At 44.9% G+C, this 25,675-nt stretch overlaps 1 protein-coding gene across 2 annotated transcripts; it reads left to right on the plus strand.

Annotated features, from left to right (window-relative positions):
- CENPA (centromere protein A) lies at nucleotides 1-6,939 on the plus strand. Of its 2 annotated transcripts, XM_061211336.1 has the most exons (5): nucleotides 1-188; nucleotides 5,222-5,331; nucleotides 5,845-5,922; nucleotides 6,209-6,364; nucleotides 6,738-6,939. In XM_061211336.1, exons 1-4 carry the CDS (start codon nucleotides 95-97, stop codon nucleotides 6,341-6,343), a joined length of 417 nt encoding a protein of 138 aa, XP_061067319.1. In that variant the 5' UTR covers nucleotides 1-94; the 3' UTR covers nucleotides 6,344-6,364; nucleotides 6,738-6,939. The 2 variants fall into 2 exon arrangements, with proteins under 2 accessions (XP_061067319.1, XP_061067318.1); XM_061211335.1 differs by lacking the exon at nucleotides 5,845-5,922.
- The last annotated feature ends 18,736 nt before the right edge of the window (nucleotides 6,940-25,675 follow it).

A 25,675-nucleotide genomic window follows, 5' to 3' on the forward strand; every position in this document is an offset into this window, starting at 1 on the left:
CGGGGCGCTGCTGGCCCTCCCCTGGACCCCAGCCTCTGCCTCCGGACCCGGAAGGCCGAGAAGGAGCCGCGGTCCGCAACCCTGAGCGCCAACCATGGGCCCGCGCCGCCGGATCCGCAAGCCCGAAGCCCCAAGGAGGCGCGCCGCGAGCCCGGCTCCCACCCCACCCCGGCCGGGCCCATCCTTAGGTAACCCGCCGTGATCCCTTTCCCTCCGAGCCGGCCTCCCTGCAGCCTGTCTGTGAGGTGGGTACGGCCGAGTCCGCGTGCCCATTTCACAGACGAAAAAACCGATGCTCGCTTGCTGAGCCTGGGGTCCAGCCCAGTCTCCTGACTCCCGGTCCGCTGGCCTTCCTCTGCAGGGGGGGGCAAAGCGGTTCTGCCGTCCAGTATCCGCTCCGGGACGGCCCAAGGTCCAAGACCGGGGAGGGACTGGGGAAGGTAGTTCTGAGGAGGAGAAAGGACTGCCCCAGACAGTATTCTTGATTCTACTAACGTGTATTGAGTGCTTACCACTAACTAGGCATTGTGTTAAACTCTTTATATGAATTAACTCAACTTTATATTGTGCCCATTTTACAGATGAGACAACTGAGGCACAGACAGACCTGATAATTTGAACAAGGTCACCCAGCTTGTTCCCGCAGACACGGGATTTTAAAAAATCGGTGTTTGTGCTTTTTTCAAATGCAAAAGTATTGGCTGCTTTTTGTGACAATTTCAAACAACAGTTCTAATTTTAGAAGGTGCCTTTCCAGGTGTTTTTGGTTTTTTGTTTTGTTTTTTTCCTTCAGTGAGTGGCTGTATTGGTCCTTAACCAAAGTGCCCTAACTCAGCCAGTGCTCTCACCTTGTTCCCTTCCAGAGGTAGCATGCCTGGAAAGAAGGCTGGTCTGTGGACCTTAGTTTCTGTGCTGTGGTCTGGTGGATGGGATACCCACAAACAAGAACTGTGGCAGCAACTGCTTTACTTGTCTTCTGCTCCATAGCTAAGAGCAGAAGAAAGTATTATTGGTTATTTATAGATGTTGCTATTGTGAATGGGTTGTTTTTTGGTTTTTTTTTTTTTTATTACTTCTTAAGGCCTTGACTTTTTTTTTTAATTAATTTATTTATTTATTTATTTATTTTTGGCTGTGTTGGGTCTTCGTTTCTGTGCGAGGGCTTTCTCTAGTTGCGGCGAGCAGGGGCCACTCTTCATCGCGGTGCGCGGGCCTCTCACTGTCGCGGCCTCTCTTGTTGCGGAGCACAAGCTCCAGACGCACAGGCTCAGTAGTTGTGGCTCACGGGCCTAGTTGCTCCGCGGCATGTGGGATTTTCCCAGACCAGGGCTCGAACCCATGTCCCCTGCACTGGCAGGCAGATTCTCAACCACTGGGCCACCAGGGAAGCCCTGGGGTTTTTTTCTTTCCTTAACATAAATAACCTTTGCATCTAGCTAACTTGCTGAATTCTCTTGTTAATCCTAAGAGTCTTTCAGTTGCTTTAATTGAAATTTTTAAGTGGACCATTATACTGTTTGCAAATAATGACTTTTGAGTCTTCTTTTCATTTTTATACATTTTATTTCTTATTTTATTGTTAGTGAGGCCCTGAGACTAGTGTTGAAATAAGTGCAATGTTTTGGTCATCTTTGTCTCATTTGTAATTTTAACAGGAATATTGTTACGTATGATGTTCACTGTTGCTTCCGGATGTAGAAGCATCCTTACAGCTCCAGTCCCCTGATTCACTCTCAGCTCAGGATGACCTTGCCTCATGCTTCATTGAGGAAATAGAAGCCTCCAGACTGGATTCCCCTTTATCTTCTCACAACAGAGAACCTAGGTGACCCCTTTCCATCAAAAGCCATTCTTCCTCCTACATGAGCTCTTGGTCATAATCTTCTGTCACCTTCCCAGGGGCTTTCTGTTATCCTTACCACCTGCACTTGGAAGTAAATTCATACTCCTTACATTGGCATTTGGCAAATGTGCTCTGCTATTTCTGTTCTAAAGAAAAGGGCACCCCACATCCCCGGCTCCCTCATACTCCCCATTTCTCACTTCTGCCCTTCACAGCTACCCTTCTTATTTTATTTTATTATTTTTTTAAATTAATTAATTTATTTTATTTATTTATTTTTGGCTGCGTTGGGTCTTTCCCGCTGCGTGCGTGCTCTGTCTAGCCGCGGAGAGCCGGGGCTACTCCTCGTTGCGGTGCGCGGGCTTCTCATCGCGGCGGCCTCTCCCGTTGCAGAGCGCGGGCTCCAGGCACGCGGGCCTCCATAGTTGTGGCTCGCGGACTCTAGAGCGCAGGCTCAGTAGTTGCGGCGCACGGGGTCTGTTGCTCTGCGGCGTGTGGGAACCTCCTGGACCAGGGCCCGAACCCCTGTCCCCCGCATTGGCAGGCGGACTCCCACCCACTGCACCACCAGGGAAGCCCCACAGCTCCCCTTTTTAGAACAGCCAGACTTAAGTCTACAGACGTGTCTGTTTCCCCTCTTCCCAGACACCCTTCAACCCATTCCAGTCTGACTACCCACAAGCACTACCCCTACTTCCAGTGCCCTTGAACTGCTGTTGTGAAGGTCACCAGCTACTTTCATGTTGCCAACTTTATTAGACATGCCTGTGTCCTTCTCTTACCCTGTCTTTCAGAAGCACTCGACACAGTGGGTAATTTCTTCTTCAAAACACTCCATCCCCCTGGCTCCGTGATACACACGCTCTGCAGTTTCTGCTCAGCGGTTTTTACTGCCTGTGCCACCTCTCTTCAGCATGTTGATGTTGGACTTCCATGGTCTACTTTTCCTTTCTTTCCCTTCCCCAGGTGGGCTCATCCCTCCCCGTGGCTCCAGTACCATTCATACACTGATAGGTCTCACATTTATAGCTCCAGCCCACATCTGTCCTCTGACCCCGCACACCTACATCCAACGGCCTTTCTACTCGAAGACTCTTGGGTATGTCACACTAAACACATCTAAAAGCGCACTTTTGCTTACTCCCCTCCTGCCGCTTCATCCCCGGTTTCCCCCATTTCAGGAAATGGCATAGCCACTCACAGGATCGTTTAAGCCAGAAACCTGGGAGAGATTTTTCATCTTGCCCCCATGTCCATCCAATCCAAATGTAAGCTCAGGCACTTCCACCTCCACGTCGCATCTAATCATGCCACTCGTTGCCTTCTCCACTCCCACCAGCCTAGTCCAAGCCCCCAGCACCCTAACCTGGCTACGACTTCCCTTCCACTCTTGTCCCTTTTCGGTTCTTTCCTTACACAGCAACTGGAATGATCTTTAAATGTAAGTGGATCATCTCTCCGTCCTGCTTAAAGCTCTTCCGTGGCTTCCCATTACCTTAGGATTAAATCCCAACTCCTTATGTCGGATTTTAAGACCCAACTATTGAATGTTTAATCCCAGTTCTTTCCCATGATCTCTCTAATTGGTTACTTTTCACAAGCACTTGTTTCTGAGTCATAGACTTCACATCTTCCCTTACCCCTCTGAGGTTATTATGTGTATTTCTCTTTCTCTCTTTTCTGTGATAACTCAAGTCCCTCTGGTATTGGTTATTTTGTTTGCTGAGTTTGGTCCCTTCCTTTCATGGTGTTGGCCTTTTTACATTGCTTGGTGATCTTTAGTTGTGTTCATCTTTCCATTCTGTGACTGCCGTGTCTGATTATTAAAGGCTGCTTCCAGCGACTGGATTGGGGACTGGTGGTGAGGAGGGAGGCAGGTGCCAGTAGCTCATCTCCTGGGTGTAGGGCCTCCCTCTTTCTCCTAAAAAGTCCCCTGTTTCTTTGGCCCCTGGGATAAAGTCTCCACTGCCAGCGCATCTCTGCATTGCCCCTCTGTCCCCATTTGCTCTTGGCAGCTTGTCTAACACTTGGCAATTAGTTCACCATATTAAATTCCTTCTGTGCAACTACTTGGTGTGGATTCTCTCTTCTTGGCTGGACCATGAATAACATTTCTTCAAAATGTTAGTTTTCGTGGGGTTTTTTTTTTTCTTTTTTTTATTTGTTCAACTTCTCAGAGATTCATTTGTTTTTATTGGTCCTTGGTTTAATTTATGGAGCCAGCTGTACTGTTTTTATTTTACACTCTTTTTCATTAAGTTAGTTTATTATCTTTAATATTTCTTTTGCTCTACCTTCTTTTGATTTACTTTAATAATTCTCTTCCTAATACGTGAGTTGAACACTTAGCGGAATTATCTTTTAATGTTCTTGTTTTCTCGTAGATAGATCTTGAGGCTGTACATTTTCCTTTAGGACTATTTGGCTATATCGCTTAAGTTTTAAGGTGTAGACTTTTTATTTTTATTCATTTCTAAGTAGTCTAATTTCAGTGAATTTTCCTCTTTAAGATGAGAGTTAGAAGAATTTTTATTTTTTATATTTTTGTGTTTTTAATTTCTGATCAGAGTTTGACTTTTTTGATTTCTACTTTTAGGAATGCTTTTAAGATTTTTTTCTCTTTTTTTGTTGTTGTTGAAACTAGGCTTTGAGCCAAAGGCTCTGACTTCATAGCCCAAAGGCCTGACACTGGCACTGAGTTATGCCACTTCTGAGCTCCCACCTTGGCCGCTAACATGCTCTGGCCAACTGTCTTAACCTCTCTGGGCCTCAGGATAACAGAGACAAGGGAATTGTACTAGATAATCTCTCAGATTCCTTGCAGCTCTTAAAAAATACCTAAAAATTGGACTTCCCTGGTGGTCCAGTGGTTAAGACTCCGTGCTTCCAATGCAGGGGGCGCCTGTTCGATCCCTGGTTGGGGAACTAAGATCCCACGTGCTGTGCAGCAGGGCCAAAAGAAACCTAAAAACAAAATTGGAAACTGGGTTTCCAATCCAGGTGGGAAAGATAGAGGAGATGCACAGAGTACTGTGGGCCCAGAGGAGGGAAGTGACCCATCGGTTTGGAAGGGATTGGGAGTCAGGAAAGGCTGCATGGAAGAGTCAGCATTTAAAATAAGACCCTCAGAGGATCATCACTGAGGGTCAATAGGACCCTCAAAGGATCACTTCTTCATTCATTTAACAAAAATTTATTTAGCACCAACCACTGTTCTCCAGTTGCTGAAGATAACCGCAATGACTACAATAGACAAAAATCCCTGCTTTTGGGGAGCCTATTATATACAGTCTACGATTTGGTAGTTTGACAGCCAGGTTGCAATGCACCACCCGTTTTCCACTGCATTTTACTCTCTGACCCAACTCTTTTGCTCAGGCGCTTCCTCCCGTCCACTTGCTCGCCGGAAACATCGGGTTCTGAAGGAGATCCGAACTCTTCAGAAGAGCACACACCTGTTGTTAAGGAAGAACCCCTTCGGCCGCCTGGTGAGCTCCAGGGAGCTTCCCGCCAACCCCCATGCCGCCTCCTTTCTTTAAATTTCCCAGGTATTGGGCCCCTATCGCCTATTGCCCAAATGGCAAGGGACCTCTTCTCTAGCCTGGTCGGGGACTCTTCATCTTCTGAAAACATGAGCCCACCAAGGGCACCTTCTAATTCTTTATGGAATTAATTTCTAACCCCTACCACCTTTGAACTGTGTTCTTTGATTACATAAAAGGAACTCTCTCATCCAACTACCCTTTCATCCCTTGTCTTGCCCTGAGAGATTGTCTCCTCCTCTCCCCACCACCAATGAGGAGAGACGGGCCAATCTCTAAGCTCCCTGGAGTTGACACCAGCTACTAGTTAGGTCCTCTGATTAAGGGCCAGGAAGGAATAATGGAAATGAAGATTCATGGAGACTCGTGGAGAGAGTCTGTCTTCTCTTGAATCTCCTTTTACTCTCTACTCCTCCCCACTCCCCTTCTCCCTTGCTCCCCATCCCCACTCCTTTGCAGGCAAGAGAAATATGTGTTATATTCACTCGTGGTGTGGACTTCAATTGGCAAGCCCAGGCCCTGTTGGCCCTACAAGAGGTAAGAAGGGGGCCAAGGTACAGTTGGGTGAGGGGTGAGTATGGGAGAAAGGCAAGGCTAAATCTCACCTCCTTGAAAAGAACAACAAGGAACACCCAGGGTTTGGAGGCTAGGTTCTCATTTGGTGGTAGTGGAATTCCCAGGCAAAGTTCAGTCTCATTCTGTGAATAATCCTTCCCCGCAGTCCTTTGAGCCCTTAGAGACTGAGTTTAGCGGGTCTCTCAGCAAAAAGCAGCCCATGCCCCCTCGTCTGTGTCAGTCTTTCTGCTTTTCTTTCTGTCCGCAGGCAGCAGAAGCGTTTCTAGTTCATCTCTTTGAGGATGCCTATCTCCTCTCCTTACATGCCGGCCGTGTCACTCTCTTCCCGAAGGATGTGCAGCTGGCCAGGAGGATCCGAGGCATTCAGGAAGGGCTCGGCTGAGCTCCTGCCACCCGTGACTCTGTAAGCTTTTCCTGCTCACCAGAGAGTGAGTGCACTTTGGGGGAAGAACACCTAGCTTCTCATCACTGTGGCGGGAGTTTCTGTGAAGGAATCTTCCTCCTCCATCCTTAGTCCTTTGCTGCCTCGCCTTCCCTTTGTTCTCTAGGAAAGGTTTGACCTAGTTTTAACTTGAATGCTTGGGATTCTGTGGCTCATGCCCTTTTGTACAATGTTAAATAAAGATATTTTTCAATTAAGTAATGACCAGACAAACTGAATCTCTGACAGAGTTAATCCTCTCCATTTTACAAGGACCAGATGACCTCATTTTGATTAAAACAAAGTTCTTATTTTTGAAAATGCCTTGTTAGTAATTGTGATTCCTGTATTTCAGGGATGATACCAGGGACTCTGCCCGTAACTAGGGCCAGATCACGGAGTACAAGGTGCTGCCTGGACTTGCTGTCTCTGAGCAGAGTGTGTGTGTTGCTTTTGTAATTAGGTTTTTTGAAGAAGGAGAAGACTGCATGACTTTCCTCTGTAACAGAGGTAATACATGACAGAATGAACACATTCCAAAAGTCCTGACAATAATTTCAGATGAAGAGACTCCAAGTTTGACTTCACTTTGCAAATTTTTCACACACCGGATGATTTGGAAGACATCAGATTTTCTAGGTTATGAGAGAAAAGGATATTTACTGATTATTTTAGATCTTTCTGTACCATTTAAATTTTTTACTATATGTATATTTACTTTTATTTAAAACATAAGGGGAAAAATAAGAGAAGACCACTTCAGCCAGTTGCCTGGAAGAGCCTGGCGCGTCCAGCATACAAATCTCTGTCCCTCAGATTGATTTCATCATTAGTGGCAGCAGCAAGTTCCTGTGTGGATTGTGCCTGTCGACAGATTATATAGCTTTTCAAAAACTCAATTGTGATGAAAACAGGAAATCGTTAAGGTTTGATGTTCTGGCTCCTTCTGGTAAATTCCTATCAAAATCATTCAGAAATTCTAGCTTGTAGAATTTATTTTATTCTTATTTGCAAGTCATAGACGATGTATCATAATTTATACTGCAGAATTTTTCATTCCAGGACTTTTAAGAGCCTTTTCAATGTTTTTACAGGTATTTTTTATAACTCCCTTGTGGAGAGATAATAAAAATAATTCTTTAATGAGAAAAAGTTGAAGCGAAGTCACTATTATACAGAGCTTATACTGTGTCCTTTGTGTGTTAGCGTTAAGTTCTTCATTTGGACACTTTGCCAACAGCCACAATTTAAACAAGAGAATTCAGGGATGTGTTTTTGTCTCCGGTGGAGTAGAGCGTGAGCAGATAAAAACCTTGCCCATCTCTTGTAACTGAAAGCAGTTTAAGAGATTTCCAGAGAAATGGGAAGTGCCCCCCGAAGACTTTTAGATATTGTGTGTGGTGAAAATGATTAGTGAGGGCGGACACTAATAATGATGTGTCAGCCAACTGAGAGACAAACTAAAGGGAAAAGGACCAAGTTCTGTTGTGTGATAGATTTTAACCCTTTGGAAAAACCGTTTCCTGTTCGACATCAACTCATTTTTATGTAGACATTGGAATAAAGCTTATCTATGACTATATTTAAAGTTCTTGTCAGTATGTTATTAATCAGAAGATCATACTCTTCCTCTAGTTTTCTTTAAATTGACACTTCTCTGCTCTCTTAAAATTGTACTAACCAGGACCCCACTGTAACACATGGTCACATGTCACATGCAAATGCCAGGCAGGATGTGTGCTCAGCACCACGGAGTATTTATACAGTAACGTGAGAATAAGTAATTTACACCATGATAATGTTATATGATATCATTACAATTTACTGTAAACTTTGAGCACTTACATTGCTGATGTTGTTGGAGTTTTGTTTTTGTTTTTCTCTACTTTCTGGGTGATTTCACCAACATTATGTTCTAACCTTTCCATTGAGTTTTTTATTTCTGCTTTCACATTTTTTAATATCCAAGAACTCTCTTATTTTTTGAATGTTTTTTATAGCATCCCAATCAGTATTTACTCAAAAAAAAAAAACCAATCTAGATATTTCAAGCCAAGTGGAATTTAATGGAAGGGATTGGTTAAATGATGTCAAGAGGGCTGGAAGAGCTAAAGGGAAGAGAGGACGCTACCCCAGCATCAGGAAGCTTCCAGTGCTCAAAGCCCACACTCACTGCTGCTCGGCTGGAAGCAGGGCCCCCGCCACCACTGCGTTAGACCCACACCAATGCTACTGAACAGGAATAAGGAGCCCCCGCTCCAGCCAATGCTGCTGCAGCCACCACTGACACCAAGGAAGCTCCTGTCATCCGCTGCTGCTTCCGCTGCCAAAGGCACTACCAAAACAACAGAGAAATGTCTCAACTCCCACCTGCCAGGCCCCACCAGCACTTTCCATTGGCAGAACCTAGACAGAGCAGCTGCAAGGGAGTCTGAGAACCCAACCGTTGCCTTCTAACCCCCTTGTGTTAGGGACGAGACCTTGAAAGGGTGAGAATGGAGCTGTGAGGGCCAATAGACACAATCTGCAGGACGTGTTCTCTCAGCACCCAATCCCAATCTTGTTTCATGGATGCAATACCATTTTAAGGATATTTATTATAATTTTGCTACTGGTTTTTGTTTTCTTTTTGCTGCATCATCCTGTTTCCTCTAAGTTGTTTTTGTTTTTCCTGTTAGTTCTAGTTTCCCTTTCACTTAAAAGGTTTTCCTTTAATGTTTAACAATCTTTACGTTTAAAAGTGGGAGACAGAAAAGCTAATAGGTAGTTCTGAGCATGTTGGTGGGGCTTGTTGACTTGGAGCTTTACTGTAGAATGGTCAGGTGGGTCTTTTGTTGGGGACATCCTGCTCTCTTAGGCCAGCCAGATCCCCAGGGGAGAATCATCCAACCCTTACCACTTGGACAGCAAAGGCCCAGCTGGGTCTAGGAGCTGAGTGGCGGAGTGCTGAGGATATCCATATGCAAAGTTCACTGTACATAAGCTTCCTTAATCTCCCTGGCTTTGGCCTCCTGAAGTCCAGAGACTCGATTTTCTCTTCTCTTGAGAATCAGCCTCCAAGCTTCCGCTGGGATGGGGGAAAGAGAGTCACCAGTGATTGAGTGGTAGGAGAGGAACATTTAGGGACTTGTTTCCTAAGCAGCATCTAACCAATCCTCTATTTTAGCCAACCCTCACTGACACCCAGTTGCGGAAGTAATTGATGCTCTTTTGTTCCTGAGCCTTATAAAGATTTTGCCTTGTAGGTTGTGATGGTTCTTAACTTGCCCCACTGCTAGTTTAGGATTCCACTCTCTTGGGTTTGTGAAGTCAGTTTCTACTCGTCCATCTGCTTTCTAAGTTTCAGGATTTTTGTTACTGTTTTTTCCTGTCCTGTCTTCCCCATCCTTATGAATTTATGTTGAGCTTCCTATTGTCTATAGGATTGTAGATTGGCAGTTATTTTCTCTCTTTACATGAGAAAGCTGTTCCACTATTTTCTGGGTTCTGTTCTTGCTGTTGAGAAGTCAGCTCTCAGTCCAACAGATGCTCCTTGGAAGCTAATGTTATCTCTGACTTTCTCTTCTTAGAAGATTTTTCTTTGTTTTTGGTGTTCTGCAATGTCATTCTGATGTGTCTAAGTGTGCATTTCTTTTTATTTGTCTTGCTTGGCATTCATTGGGCTTCTTGGGTATGGATTGATGTCTTTTTATCAATTTTGGAAAATTCTCTCATCAAACACTGCCCCTTTGCAGTCTCTCTCCCCTCATTCTGGGATGCCAATTATCTGTTTGCTGGGCCTTCTTCTCACTGCATCCTTAATGTTTCTTCCGCTCTTCTATTTTCCATCTTTTTTCTATCGTTGCTGCATATCTTCTTTCTTCTGTTCTACCCTGTAATTAATTGATTTTCTTTCAGCTATATCTAATCTAGTTTTAAACCAGACCATTTTCTTTATTTCAGTTATTGTATTTTTAGTTCTAGAATTTTTGATTCTTTTCAAAATTGTCCTGTCACTTTTTATAGTTTCTAGTTCCCTGCTTAAAATGTCAAGCTTGGCTTTTATATCCTTTAACATAGTAAGCATAGTTGCTTTACAGACTGTGTCTGATAACTTTCATATTTAGACTCCCTCTGGATCTGTTTCTATTTGTGGTTTCTGTTGATTCTCACTCATGTTTTTTTCTCTTTGGTGTTGATTACATTTGATAGTATGCCCGACACATCTATATGAGGAAATAATTTGAGGCCTAGAATGGTACCTTCCTCTAGAGAGGATTGGCATTTTCTCTGCCATGTACTTGGAGGCAGTAAACATTCAGAACCACCTTAATTCAGTTTTAGAGCTTGAGATTTTCTGAGCCACCCAGATGTTTCAAAGCCAAGGTACAGTGTCAGGTTGGAATTGTTTCTCATTCACTTTATTCCTAAGGTACAACCTGCCCTCCAAGGTCAGCTTATCATGCTTACCTTGGCAGGCCTGCACTTCAACCTTTGTCTCCCTAAACCCCACAAGGTTACCAAAAGCATACCTCATTCCTCAGCTACTTTTTTAGGACTGGCAAACATCCCCATGAGAAAGTGTTAGGCCTAACCTGCTGTTAAACTCATCTCTAGATTTCTGTCCTCTCTTTGATCTTGGATCAGTAATTACTAATAAGTAGTCACTATCTTGTTAGCAGTTTAATGCTTTTAAGGAAGAAAAAATATAGTTGTCCAACTTTTTTTAGTTGTCTTCAGTAGGAGAGTGGTCTAAATGACTACTGGCATAAAGACAGACCAATGGAATAGAATAGAATAGACTAGAACAGAATAGAATAGGGAGCCTAGAAATAAACCCTCGCATATATGGTCAAATGATTTTTGACAAGGGTGCCAAGGCCATTCAATGGGGAAAAGACAGTCTTTCCAACAAATGTTTCTGGGAAAACCAGATATCACCATGCAAAAGAATGAAGTTGGAACCTTACCTAATACCATGTAGAAAAATCAACTCAAAACGGACCAAAAACCTAAATGTAAGAATGACAATTATAAAACTCTTAGAAGAAAACATAAGGCAAATACTTCACAACATTGGATTTGGCAATGATTTCTTGGATATGACACCAAAAGCACAGGCAATAAAAGAAAAAATAGACAAATTTGAGTTCATGAAAATTAAGAATTTCTGTGCATCAAAGGACACTATCCACAGAGTGAAAAGGCAGAATGAGACAAATATTTGTGACATATATAATGAGATATATATGATATATGATGATGTATACATAACATATAATGATGTATAATGTGATAATGAGACAAATATCACAGAATGAGAAAAATTTGCAAATCTTGTCTGTTAAGGGATTAATATCAGAATATATAAAGAACTAAAAACAACAATAAAAACTTGATTCAAAAATGAGCAAAGGGGGCTTCCCTGGTGGCGCAGTGGTTAAGAATCTGCCTGCCAACGCAGGGGACACGGGTTCGAGCCCTGGTCCGGGAAGATCCCACATGCCGAGGAGCAACTAAGCCCGTGTGCCACAACTACTTAGCCTGCGCTCTAGAGCCCTCGAGCCACAACTACTGAGCCCGCGCACCACAACTATTGAAGCCCGCGCGCCTAGAGCCGGTGCTCCGCAACAAGAGAGGCCACCGCAATGAGAAGCCCGCGCATTGCAACGAAGAGCAGCCCCCGCTCGCTACAACTGGAGAAAGCCCGCGGGCAGCAACGAAGAACCAACGCAGCCAAAAATAAATAAATAAATAAATAAATCTATAAAAAAAAAATGAGCAAAGGACTTGAATAGAGGAATATGTTGCAACAAGAATGTTAGTTTTGTAACTCTAAACATTCAATAACATTTTTTTCAAATTTTGTAATATTATATCTTTCCAATGGGAAAAAAAAATGAGACTCATTCCTGAATGTTTATGTTTAAATCCCAGTTGATAATAGCTATTTTCATTATTGGCTAAACTGTCTGACGAGAATGTACAGTTAGTTCCAAATCCCCAGACTGTAGAGGATTCCAAGAAATGGCACCCAGAGAGTATCAAATGCTGCTTGATCCAGGAGAGAAACAAGAGACTTGCGTTTCAGAGTCTCTAAGTGAGCTGAAGAGAACTGGCAAGGTGCCTCTCTCTGGGCGTTTGCTAAGTTCTGGACGGTCCCCACTCCACCCCAGCCAACCGAGTCAGTGTGGACACCCTCTCTGCTCTGACCATCAACTTGCACGGAGCAGGGTCTTCAGAGTAGATGGCAGAAGGCCAGATACCAGATGCCAGCGAAGGTTGTGGAGAGAAAGAGAACTGTCATTCTGTCCAAAAAATACGAAACCATCCCTTTGCCTAACAAGTGTCTCTCCAAGCCTCTTCAGTGTTAGATTTCCTCGGTTTACCAGTGTGCACACAGGGTCAAAGCTCACTCTACTCCCTTTTATCAGATCACACTCAGACACCCAGAGAACTGAAACCCTAACTCTGCTGTTAATAATAGCATGACTCACCTGCAACTTTTCCACAGAAACAGCAGCAAAGAACAGGAGGCAGCCAACATCAGATTAGACCCAGATTCCACCACAAGGCGCAGGAGACAGCATTGTTAGTACACTTGAGATAAAATTAGTTTTTTTCAAGCCCTTTCGTGGAATCAGACTCGTAGGTTTGGGAATAACGGTAATAACCAGCCAGTGTATACACACACCTATGCCTGAATCTCCTCTCTAACAACGTCCTCCCCACACCTCCCTGCAAAGCAGCCGGCTGTTCTCTCCTTGGACTCCTCTACTGACAGGGAGCGCATTAGTTCCCTAGGCAGCCTATTCCATACCTGATACTCTGACTCCAGAAGAATCAGTAATTTCCTCCTACCATTTCCAGTTCCCCTTCTTGGGGCCCATATAGGTCATACCTCACTCCTCCCCAACATGACAGGCTTTCCCGCAAGAAGACAGTCCAGTGACAGCTCCAAAGTCACCACTGGACTGACTGTCATGACTATTAGATCAGAGACTTCAGCTCCTTGGCTTGGAGGTTATTAAAATTTGGTTTTGCCATTCAAATCAAGGAGGAAAGGGAAGGTTCCAGGCCCAGACAAAGGCCCTCTCAGAGCACCTCCCCCTCCCCCAGGGGAGCCTCTTGCCCCCAGGCCTTTGTTGCTCACTCTCAGGTCTCCTGGGGGAGAAGGTAGGACAGGGGCATTGTAGGGGTGGAGGGGGCTGGCTTCCCAGGACCACCCTGGGCTTTCTAATTGTCTAAGGAGCGTTACATGCACCCATCTGTTCACAATCTAAAGCCAGGCTGCTTACAGTCTCGAGGAAGAGGCATGGGCCAGCCGAGAGGCGGTGCCTTCATTTCCTGCACTGCTGTGTCTTCAGCTTGTCTCTGACCCTCCCATGCTGGGCACCACAAGGCTCTGGCCACCATCACAACTCTCCCCCTGCCTGATGTCCTCCTTTCTCCCTTGCAACTGAACCAGTATTTTTTACAAAATTTTTAAAAGTTGAGTAGATAAATTTACTCTGTAAACTACAAACTTGGTAGACTGAGTATAGAAAAACAATTCAACTAAAACTTACCAGGCACATTAATATATGAATGACAGTGAGGAGATGGCCTGGTAGTTAGGTGTGGTGATTAGAAGGCCGTACGTGCTAACCGATGGTCACTGGGACCAAAATCATGGCACACCAAATCCAAGGTCACCAACCCCTGAAGCTGCGTTGGGGGGAAGTGGAGCAGCTATGATGACAGGTCTGCACACTTGGCCTGAGGGAGTAGCAGTAACCAGGCGCCTCTCGTCCTCTCCTGGAGCCTGGAGAGGTCAGGATAGGACAGTCCTGCGATACCACTCAAAAGATTTCCAGGGGCTCGCATAGGCCTGGAGCCCCACGGGGCTCTCTCCCTGGAGTCCCTCCCAGCCTCCCCCTTCCACAGCCAAGGAAATGGAAACCCAGGGAGGCTGAGTGAATTCCTGAGCAAAGAAGCTCCCCTGACTGAGGTCAAGGGGACTTTGCAGGCATGAGGTGGAGGATGGTTCTTAGTCCTACCGCAGAGATGGGGACGGACGACCAGCCAGGGAGACCACCATGGGGAGAGAAGGGACAAAGAAAAGAGACACAGCATTAGACTGTGACAGCAGTCAGCTGAGTCACCACCAGGATCCCAAGGGGCCCCAGGATCTTTGTTCTCCTCAAACCCATTCCTACAAAAAGCAGAGTCCAGCTCCTCTGGGGCCCCAGGAAACGCTCCAGCCCTCACCTTTCCATCAGGAGAGAAAGGGTGGGAGCCCTAGTGACCACCAGGGCCAGGTACGACAGACATGGCAGGACGTCAGGGACACTTCCTGTCCCCCTCCCTCCCTGCTGCCACTGCCCTCACTGGTACAGGATTCTGACTTTGGAGACCCCTCTAAAATATGCCCTTGGCCCTTGTTATGGGCTGAATTCTGTCCCCCGCAAATTCCTTTGTTGAAGTCCTAATGCCCAGTACCTCAGAATGTGCCTGTACTTGGAAACAGAGTCTTTGGAGAAGTAATTAGGGTAGAACAAGGTCATTAGGGTGGGTCCCAATCCAGTGTGACTGGTCTCCTTATAAGAAGAGGAAATTTGGACACAGACGTGTATAGAGGGAAGACCGTGTGGAGAAACAGGGAGAAGATGGCCATCTACCAGCCACGGAGAGAGACCTCAGAAGAAACAACCCCACTGGCACCTTCAACTTGGACTTCCAGCCTCCAGAACTATGAGAAAATAAGCGTCTGTTGTTTAAGCCCCCCCCCACGTGGTATTTGTATGTCTGCAAACGAATACAGCCCTTGTCTATCACCTGGATCTCACTGTTACTGCGGCATCCACAAGACGACAGGCTGTGTGACGGTGGAAGTGGACACTGGGCCCATCACAGAGAGCGAGTGTGGCGGTGTGGGGAGAGGAGGTGAAACGTCACCCCGGCAGACACAGGGCGTGGGCTGTTCAGGGCAGCAGGGCTCGGGTCTGTGCAAGTGAACATGCCCAGTAGAAGGAACCAGTCCCTATGTGCTTGGGAGGGAGTCCCAGACTCACTTGGCCTTTTCCACCGGCACCCCGGGGCAGAGGATGTTGAGTCGGAAGGAGAACTGTAGAACTCACGGTGGGAAGAGAGCTCTGCAGGCCCCAGGCTCACCTCTAACCTCCAGTGGGGCAAGAACCACAGGCCACAGGCCCAGGGAGAAACCTGAAGGAAAAGAAACCCGATTAGATCATAACATCTGTGCAGGTATTTAAATTAGAAAATAACTATAAAAAGAGAGACGGAACCCATTGGTAAAGAACCTTCCTGTTCCAGAGGCTTTCACGTGGCTGAGACTCACCTGTCCTTCCTGACAACTCTGAGGGGACTGTTGGGACCTCACCTTCCACACGAGGTAGTGAAACAACCAGAGTAGCAAGGAATCTGGGCCTGGCACGGGCAGCCCCATGTCTGAAGCCCGACTCTGACCGTGGCTCCGTAACCCGGGCAAGCTGCTCATCCCCCGTCAGCCCCGTTGCAGGGTCTGGCAGCGCCTGCCTCCTCATAAACGGCAGCAGCTGCTATTGTTATCACGGTTCCATAGCAACGCCTTCAGGGAGGCTGAGCGGCCATGTGGCAGAAGCTTGACCACAGTCTTCGGGCCAAATTCACAGGCTTGGACAACCTGGTACCAAGCAAGGAGTACGGCCACATAAACCCGCTGTTGGCCCTCAAATCACCTTCACAGGAGCCCTATTTCAGGACTGTTGCATGACGAGGGCTCAGAGGGCAGCGGTCTCAGGCGCTAGGACTTGGTGGGGGGCTTAAGTGTTTTAAGCAATTCTGAAAGGTTGTCGTTAGCTATTGAATAAAATTGGTCACCCTCAGTTCCCAAGCAGAGGGACTAATGTACCATAACATCTTGGATTTATTTGGTGTCTTTCTGCCAAGGAGATCAAAGCACTTGAAAATAATTTCCTCTAAACTTTTCTGAGAAAGAAGCCAGTGGGGGAAAAGCACATTTCACCTGTGAGCTCCGCTTGACATCAGTCAGTCTCTGAGACTTTATAATTCTGTATGTTCTAGCAAAAGGCTTTTGCACCTATCCTCAGTGGCACTCTGGGAAGTAAACTGACAGGTGGGGTTGACCCCATTTTACAGATGGGTAAATGGGAGCCTGAGTGCCTTTCCCAAGTGAGGACTTTCCCATCATGCACTGCTGCACATTGGTACCTCCATGCATTGTCATGTTTGCTATTTTCTCCTTCCTAGGGCTCCCCCAAATTCCTCCTATGTTCTCAATCCCTTCCCCTCTCTCTTTGTCCCAGGACTCACCTTCTTCGACCCTTCTACACCTCTATCTCCCGTGCAGAGCTTCATATGGCTATGTACCTGCAGCTGGAAAAACCTTCCCCCGTACCCTGCTGCCCCTCCTCTTAGCCATCCCAGCTCTGGCCCTTCCTCTCCCTGGCAAGTTTCCCCTGACTATCAACCGTGGTTGCTTCTGTTTTTTACCACATACTCCTGAGCCCACAGGCAGACTTTCACCTTCACCCCTTACATTGCAACTGCTCACCAGGCACTGTTCTCAATATCCTGAATAATAATAACCACCATACATTGAGGGTCTACTGCTGTAGGTGCTGTGCCATCCATCCTTAAATGACCTTGAGAGATGGGTACTGTTAGCCCAGGTTATAGATGCGGTAACAGAGGCTCACAGCATCTGGTTCAAGTTTATAGCAGCCTGATTCTAAAGCCAGTGCCTCTCCTGCTTCTCCACAATCCCTCTTGCTGTGCTGCTTTATATGCCTGGTGCAGGGCAGGCCCTCATCGCCCACCCAACCCCCCAACAGTTCCCCTTCTTCTGCCCTCCTGGCCATGAGTTTCCCAAGGTCCTTCCTCTGTCCCTCTGCGTGGCATTCCTGCACTCTCCCCAGGCATCAGCTGGGACTTCTCTCCAGATGGCCCCCAAATCCACCCTCTGGCTGCAGCCTCCTCCAGGTTTGGGTTCTATATCTCCAAATCCCCTTGGCTGCTCAACATCCTGGGGTCTTGCAACATAAGTTTCTAAACCCAGGCTCCACAAAGCAACCTCCATCTTGCAGGGGCTGGGCTTCTGCCCACCATGCTCCAGTTCTCAGTCACCTTGGGCTTTTCTGTAAGCCTGGCCTTTCCACCTCCCAGCCAGTCACCAACACACAATTCTTTCTCCCTGGTCCTCTCAAACTCATTGCTTCCTTCCTCACCTCATCTCCTTACAGCTGATCTACTGCCACCTTCCCGCTGGCCTTTCCTGTCTCTGTAAGACCCCAGCCCTGGACCCCTTAAGTCTCCTGCACGTGCCCTGGGATTGGCCTTCCTTGGGGTGGAGGGTCGTAAGGACTCCACTCCTCAGTCCTGACCTCCTGAAATAACTGCACTTCCACAACCTGGACACCACACCCAGTGATGCCCCACTGAATCCCTCTACAGAGAGGCACAGGGTTCAAAGTCAGACAGACCTCAGCCTGAAACCTAGCTCTCCCACTCACTTGTGCTGTGACCGTTAGGTTGGTAACTTAACCTCTCTGAGCTTCAATTCTCTCACCTAAAATTTAATCAAGCTGTTGGAAAGATTAAATGGGGTTCTGTTTGTAAGCACTTAGCATACCCCTGGCACCTTACTCAACAAGTGGTGACTGATTTCTTTACTGGAGACCAAAATACACCCCAGACCCACCCACATCTGCCCACCTCCTCACACCCCACGGCACCTTGGAAACCTCTCTGCCGCAGGAAAGGCATGTCCCCTCAGGAGTCATTGGTAAGGGGAGAACATTTGACAACAGTGAAAGCACATTTAATGCCAAGGGGAGATGGAGAATTACTCGCTTGAGCAGCAATATCACCCCAGGTGACAGCTGGGGCCAGCACAAGGAGCAAAGCCTTCATCCTAGCAGCAGAGAAGGGCTGCTTCCTCCCTAGGGACATGATACTGGGCCAAACCCAGGCTTGTGTCTCCCTTTATACACAGGATGACCCCTGCAGCCCCTCCCACAGGAGGAACTTGATGCTTTTCCACCCTGGTGCTTTCAGGGACTGGCCAGGCCTGTGGCTCCCTCCCCTCCCCACCTTCCAGCCCTGGTGCCAGGTCCAAGCTCCAGCCACAGAAGCCTCACTCCCCTCCTCAAGCCCAGTGCCGCTCCCCAGGGCTCCAACCCTCAGCCCTAACTCATGGAGAATCAGGCTCCCCGAAGTTTTTTTTTTTTCTTTTCTATACTCCCAGGGATTCAGGAGTCACACAGAAATTGAAGTCACATAAAAATGAAATGGGGGCTTACCTGAATTCATTATTGGTAACTGTGGTCAATCAATAAAGCTCTTCTCTGGACTTGAGAGCAGGACAGGACTCACCTCTGGGTCAGGGACCTACAGAGGTTTTATTCATTTTTGTTCATTTTGTTCATTTCATGCTCCACTTTAATTATGTTGATTTAGTGGATCTGAGTCAGGAGTAGCTCAAAACTACACAATGAAAAAAAAAAAAAAAAAAAGAAAGAAAAAAAAAAAAAAAACTACACAATGAAGAATACTCTACTTCAACAACAGTTGATTTGCAGATCTAGGAACGATGGCTTGGAGGTGGCGTCCAGCTACACACACACACACACAGAGAAATAAGCCTTATTAAGACACATTCTGGGGTAATAAAGATGCTGTAGGGAGACAGGCACATTTGCAGACTGCAGATGGGAATGTAACTGAAAGGGTTCAGAATATGTCACCCCCAAATATGCCATTTTGGCATACTGATTATTTTGAATTAAAGGTACTTTTAAGAAACAGTTGGTACAAGAAGGACACTCTGACCCTCCTTTGTCCTCCTGAAAGCAAGAGATCAATCTCCCATGTGGAAGGGACCCTCCCTGTACCAGGAGGATAGAAGACATCCTTATCACCAGGGACAGGGAATTTAGGGCTGAGAAGCCTGTATCAACAAAACTGGTTAAAGTAACCCATATTCTCCTACTTACTTCTTCCCTATTTACTACCCATAGCCCAAACTCCTTTGTCTTGTCAATTCTTCACAAATGTATTGTTTCTTTGTCTAAAAAGTATAAAAACCTCCTTCTCTGGTCATTTCTTCAGGTCTTCCGTCTCTCGTGAAGGCTCCCATGGACATGTAAGAATTCAATCAAATTTGTTTGCTTTTCTCCTATTAATCTGTCTTATGTCAGTTTAATTCTCAGGCCCAACCAAAGACCCAAACAAGATAGAGGAGAATTTTTCCTCCCCTACAAAATCGAGTATTTTCTTTTAAAACTCTTTAAATTATGAGTAACCAACAGTTTTGCCATGAGGTTTACCTTAATGAAATAATAATACAAAGATACCAAGAGAGATCTTCAAACATGTTTGTTCTGGACTATTTATAATAGCAAAAAAAATGGAAACAACCTGGAAGTCTAAAAACAGTCTACCGTTAAGAGTTCTTCATTGCAAGCAACAGAAACCATTTCTGACTCTTCTAGATGGAAAAGCGTTTATTAAAAGGATATATAGTGGCGAGTGCCTGAGACCACAGACAGGACTGGTGCAGAGGGCTCACCTCTGCACCACAGCGTGCACTTCCAACCCCACCAGCACCAAATGCTGGTCATCACCACCAACTCCACTGCCATGCGCTGCCCAGGGAGGTGCCATTGTGCTGAAGCTGCTGCCTCTACCAGATAGGCAGTTGTCCTCACACAGCCGGAGGAGCAAGGGAGTTCTCTCCTGCCTCGTATAAAGGCATTCATCTCATTCCTGAGGGCTCTGCCTTCATGACCTAACCAGCTCCCAAACACCCCACCTCCTAACACCATCACAATGAACGTCCGAATTTCACCATAGGAATTTGGGAGGTGATGCAAACATTCAGGCTATTGCAGAGCACACTAAAAGTGTGATCCCCCAGACTTTGGTAGGTTTTACTTCCAGGAACCCCACTAAGTTCTCATGGTGAAGATTGGAGAAAATCTCCCTTGCGATTCTGGCATGGGACGGGGAAAAGTAACTATTTTGAAATAAGGCTAGAGGGTTCTTTATAATAAGAGCCCTCCAGGGCGAACCTTACCAAAACCTTATCTTACCTGAGGGAAGGGCAATTATCCAGCTCTTGTCCTCTATAAACTTCCTGTCTCATGTAAGAGAAGAGAGAAAAACGGATGAAAATTGCTTCTGAAGGTCATAACCCAGGGACTCGGTCCTGCTTAAAAAAAAAAAAAAAATGAGATTTAATCATAAGGTTATAGAATCCGTCCCTTCCCAACACCTTACTGCCACATCAACAGGCTCCAAGATCATGACAGCAGATTACAACTGAAAAAGCTGCAAGTCACAGAGTCTTTTTAAGAAGGAGTTCTTAGGGAAACCCAAAGATAACAGAGGAAGAAAAAAAAACAAGGAAATTAAAGGAAATAAGCCTTTGGCACCCACAGTGATTATTAAACACAGCCCAGGGACTTCCCTGGCAGTCCAGTGGTTAAGATACTGTGCTTCTACTGCAGGGAGCATGGGTTCAATCCCTGGTCAAAGAACTAAGATCCCGCATGCCACTTGGTGCGGGCAAAAAAATAAATACATAAAAATTAAAAAAGTAAACACAGCCCAGCTCCTACCCACATTAACACAAAGCCTTACACTAAAAGCTTAATTACCTCAGTTTCTCTTACCCAGAGCATCATGTCTGGCTTTCAACAAATATGGTAGTTATTAATCCAACTATATCAATAATCACTTTAAGTGTGATTAAAAATTAATTAAAAAACAGACGTTGTCAAAGTGAATTCTAAAAAATTAAAACAAAAAAAAAAGACCCAACTACATGCTGTCTACAAGAAACCCACTTTAAATATAAAGACACAGATAGATTAAAAGTAAAAAGATGGAAAAAGATATACCATGGTAACACTAATCAAAATAAAGTTGAAGTGGCCATGGTAATCTTAGACAAAGAGACTTCTGAACAAGGAAAATTATCAGAGATAAAGAGGTCCATTACATACTGATAAAGGGGTCAATTTTCAAAAAAAAAAAAAAGACATGACAAATAATTGTAACAAATATACTACACTAACGTAAAATGTTAATAATAAGGGAAACACTGTGGTGTGTGTGTGTTGGGGGGGTATATGGAAACTGTACTGTCTGCTTAATTTCTCTGTACATCTAAAACTGTTCTAGGGCTTCCCTGGTGGTGCAGCGGTTAAGAATCCGCCTGCCAATGCAGGGGACACGGATTTGAGCCCTGATTCAGGAAGATCCCACATGCCGTGGAGCAACTAAGCCCATGTGCCACAACTACTGAGCCTGAGCTCTAGAGCCCGTGAGCCACAAATACGGAGCCTGCATGCCACAACTACTGAAGCCTGCGCACCACAACTACTGAAACCTGTGTGCCTAGAGCCCGTGCACAGCAATGAAGACCCAACACAGCCAAAAATAAATAAATTAATTAATTTTAAAAAAAACTGTTCTAAAAAATAAAGTCTACTAATTTTTAAAAGGTAATACATGCTAATTTTTTTTTAACTTGGAAGAATCAGAAAAATAGAAAATAAAAATCCTGAAGACTTATCATCCAAAGGCAACTGATATTGACAATTTGGTATAGTTCTACCAGACTTCTTTGTGCAGCCTCTCACTAATAGAAATTTCTTTACCTCTATATATATCCTGGAACCCCGTCTGTCTCTTATTATAGCTGTCTATGTTTTCCACAAGGTCTTACGTTCTCAGAGGGCAGGAACCACAACTTAATTTTTATATTTCATATGGTTCTTGGCATAATACCTGGAACATAGTAGGACTTCAGCAAATTTTTATTTAACTGAATTGAATAGAGAAGAATCGTCCCCATATCAAATCTATGCTTGTGGAAGAAAAAAATTTACAGAATGATTAAGAAAATATAGAAACTCTTATTTAAGAGTTTATACCTTTCTATAGATAGAGATGGGCTGGAGACCTTAACACAATAGGACCAAGAAAAAAGAAGTATAAAATGTATCTTTGGAACAGAAACGGACTCACAGACTTAGAGAATGAACTTATGGTTACCGGCAGGGGAAGGGGGAAGGGAAGGGATAGTTAGGGAATTTGGGATTGACATGTACACACTGCTATATATAAAAAGGCTAACCAACTAGGACCTACTGTATAGCACAGGGAACTCTGCTCAATGTTATGTGGCAGCCTGGATGGGAGGGAGTCTGGGGGAAGAATAGATACATATATATATATATGGCTGCGTCGCTTCACTGTGCACCTGAAACTATCACAACATTGTTAATCAGCTATACTCCAATATAAAATAAAAAGTTAAAGTCACTGGGAAAATAAAATAAAATGGTTTTCTAAAAATAAATAAATAAATAAATAACATTTACCTTTGAAGACCTCAACACTGGTATCTCTTGGTGGTCACACTGCTCAGAGGGCTAAATCTTTGGCCATGCTGGTCCAGGCTGGGAGACTAGTACAGAGCATGCGGTTCTTTCAGGCTGGATCTGCAGAGCCTACTGTGAATGCATTTTCTCAGGAGAACAAGCAACTGATGGCACTTATAGTGTGAATGCCACCTGTCCCTGTTGGCTGCTGGGCAGTGACCCTCTTCTTCTTCGGGAACCTACCTGGATTTGAATAAGTGCACAAAACTTGTTGGGTATATAAAGCATTCCACACAAGATTAAGTCTAGTTCTTAGGGCTTTCCCTCTTCATAACATGACAAATTCTAATTTGATTTTCACCCTTAAGTACTCAAGATGAAGGATTCTCAAACAAGTAAATGAACCTCCTTCTCCATCTTAAATCAGTTTGAAATTTAAATTTCCATTTCCAGATAAAGTGGTGCATTTGTCTGGAAGAATTTTAATAAACTTCTTAATTCTTTAACGCATCTTGTCTGCACTTGGAGTCTAGTGGAATGACAGATTTTACAAATTACACCCATCATATTTCTATCAATTCAGGTGATGTGTAAGGGCTGCTGACCAACTCCCCCCTACACACCAAAAAGATAACAAAATTAGGGGATTCTTTGGACCTCAGATCAAATTATAACGACAGTAATAATTGGCATTGATATAGTGCTTTACATTCAATTCCACAAAAAGTTGGGGAATTTCTTAAATGTTACCTCACTTGATCAGTGTCCTAACGTATTGTCTGATCCTCAGGCACTTTGCCTGGATTCAGATGAGCCCCATTCCCAGCACAAACAAAGGTTTGCTAACATGTCTCAAAGAATACCTAAACTGTAGCCAGCCTGAGCACAGGCTCCTACCTAAGAGAAAAAGGCTGCCGTGAGCTAAAGGGGATCATGTGTTTGTCCACCTTCTGGTTCTGGTACCCAAGGTGTAAAGAACCCACTGGTGGGCTGATGGCTGTCGTTCTAATCCTCCTATCCGGGGAGTCCCTGGCTGTGGCCGCCTGGCCCTCTGCAGGGAGCTGGGCACTGAATGTCAGGCCCAGCAGCCTTGGCACATGATGTCCTTGCCAGAAAGGGACAGGAGAGGGAGGCAGATGGGGGTCTGTGTTTGGACAATTCACAGAACAAAACTCTCAAAGCTCATTTGAGGGACTTTGGTCCAAATACAACTCCTGGACAGGTACTTGAATCTTGTTAGAAAGCTGGCTAAACACCTGGTTGAAGGGTTTGGACAGTTTGGTGAGGCAAGATTCCCAGGAAGGGAATGGCAAGGATCTTAAAGACTCCACTCAGTGAGTGAGGAAGCTGAGTAGTTCTTTTATTTCTGCTAGGACTATGATCTGTCTACTGTAGTTTCACGCTTACGGACCTTCGTTTCACTGAACATATAATAATAATGATAATAATTGCTAATAATTTGTGAGCACTTACTAGAACACATCTGACTTATTAAATCCTCATAACCCCATAAGTAGGTAATCTGTTATAACAGTACATTTCAATTGTATGGTGCTTTACACTGTTCATTTTTAACCTGTTAATTACAAGTCATCGAATAAACACTGAACACTCGCCTAATCCACAGCATCTCACATGCATTACCTCACTCTCTTCCCACAAGCACGCTGTGGCTAGGACCTGAACCATCCTCCTGTACAGCAGAGGATACTGAGACTTGGAGATGCAGCATCACTTGATCCCATGGTTAAGTGAATGATTCAGGCAGGTGTCCAAAAGGTGCCCCACCCTTCCAAAACCTGGTCTTTTATCCAGCCTCTTTTGATCCTCACAATAGCAGAGAGATGATCACTGCCCTACAGTTGGGAAGCAGAGTCTCTGCTGAGGGAGGGGACTCATCCTGGGTCACCCAGGCACTTGACCTATTGGTCACACGGGCCAAGTCCTTACAATATGAATTCCAAATAACCATTATAGGTTTGATAAAAGGGCAAATGTGAACAGAATAATGTTCAATAACAGGCAGTGTGGTCTAAAGGGACAAATAGGGATTCTGGAGTCAGACCTGGGTCTTGACCTCGGCTCTGCCCTTTTGAGTTGTTTGACCTTGGGCTAGTTACTTGTCTTTGAGATCCTGTTTCCCTCTTCCATAAAGTGGGTGTCATGATATCTTTCTCACAGGTCTGCTGTGGGGATTAAGGGAATAACATACATAAAATATGCAGGAAAAGCTAGATAAATATTTGCTTTAATTCCTATTGAGATAGGTTCTGATTAATGCAACTACAGAGGAAAAAATAGCTCAACAGAAGGGCTGGCTTCATAAAAGAGCAGCAGAAAAAAATCAGGTAAAGGCAGTAATGGGTATATTTCTTTATTGCTGTATTTCTTTGGACTCGTTTTATAAATGAAAACCCAACTTGGTGGCCGGAGTGAGGGGATTATTTCCAATAGTCTCAGCTCCTCAGCCCTGGTCAAGGGTTCAAGCATTGTGTTGTAGAGGGTGACAGGTGGGAAACAAAAAGATGATTAAAGATCTGGCTCTTAGAGTAACTCTTTTGTTCTCTGAAGGTGATTGTGTCTATTTGAGTTGTGTTTCTTGTCCTATTATTCTTGCTAATACCCAGATGAATTTTATTTGTTAAGGGAGAAAATGGCTTAAAACAAAGTCTCCTTATCCTTATCTGTATAATGTTGACATTGTGAGACTATGCAATTTCTAGGTTCCTTTTGGCTTGAAGAATCTCTACATGTGTGTGAAATAAATGCAAATTTAAAATTGTAGATTTCCACAATGGGGCGGGGCAGGTGGAATCATCCAGCGATTCCTTCTGGTTCCAAGAGAAGACAAACTTTGATTTCAAAACTAAACTTTGAAATTGAGAAATAAAAGAAGAAAAAAAAAGGTTTCCAAGGCCAGAAG

The sequence above is a fragment of the Eubalaena glacialis genome, chromosome 14 (genome assembly GCF_028564815.1).
Source record: "Eubalaena glacialis isolate mEubGla1 chromosome 14, mEubGla1.1.hap2.+ XY, whole genome shotgun sequence".
Taxonomy (NCBI): Eukaryota; Metazoa; Chordata; class Mammalia; order Artiodactyla; family Balaenidae; genus Eubalaena; species Eubalaena glacialis.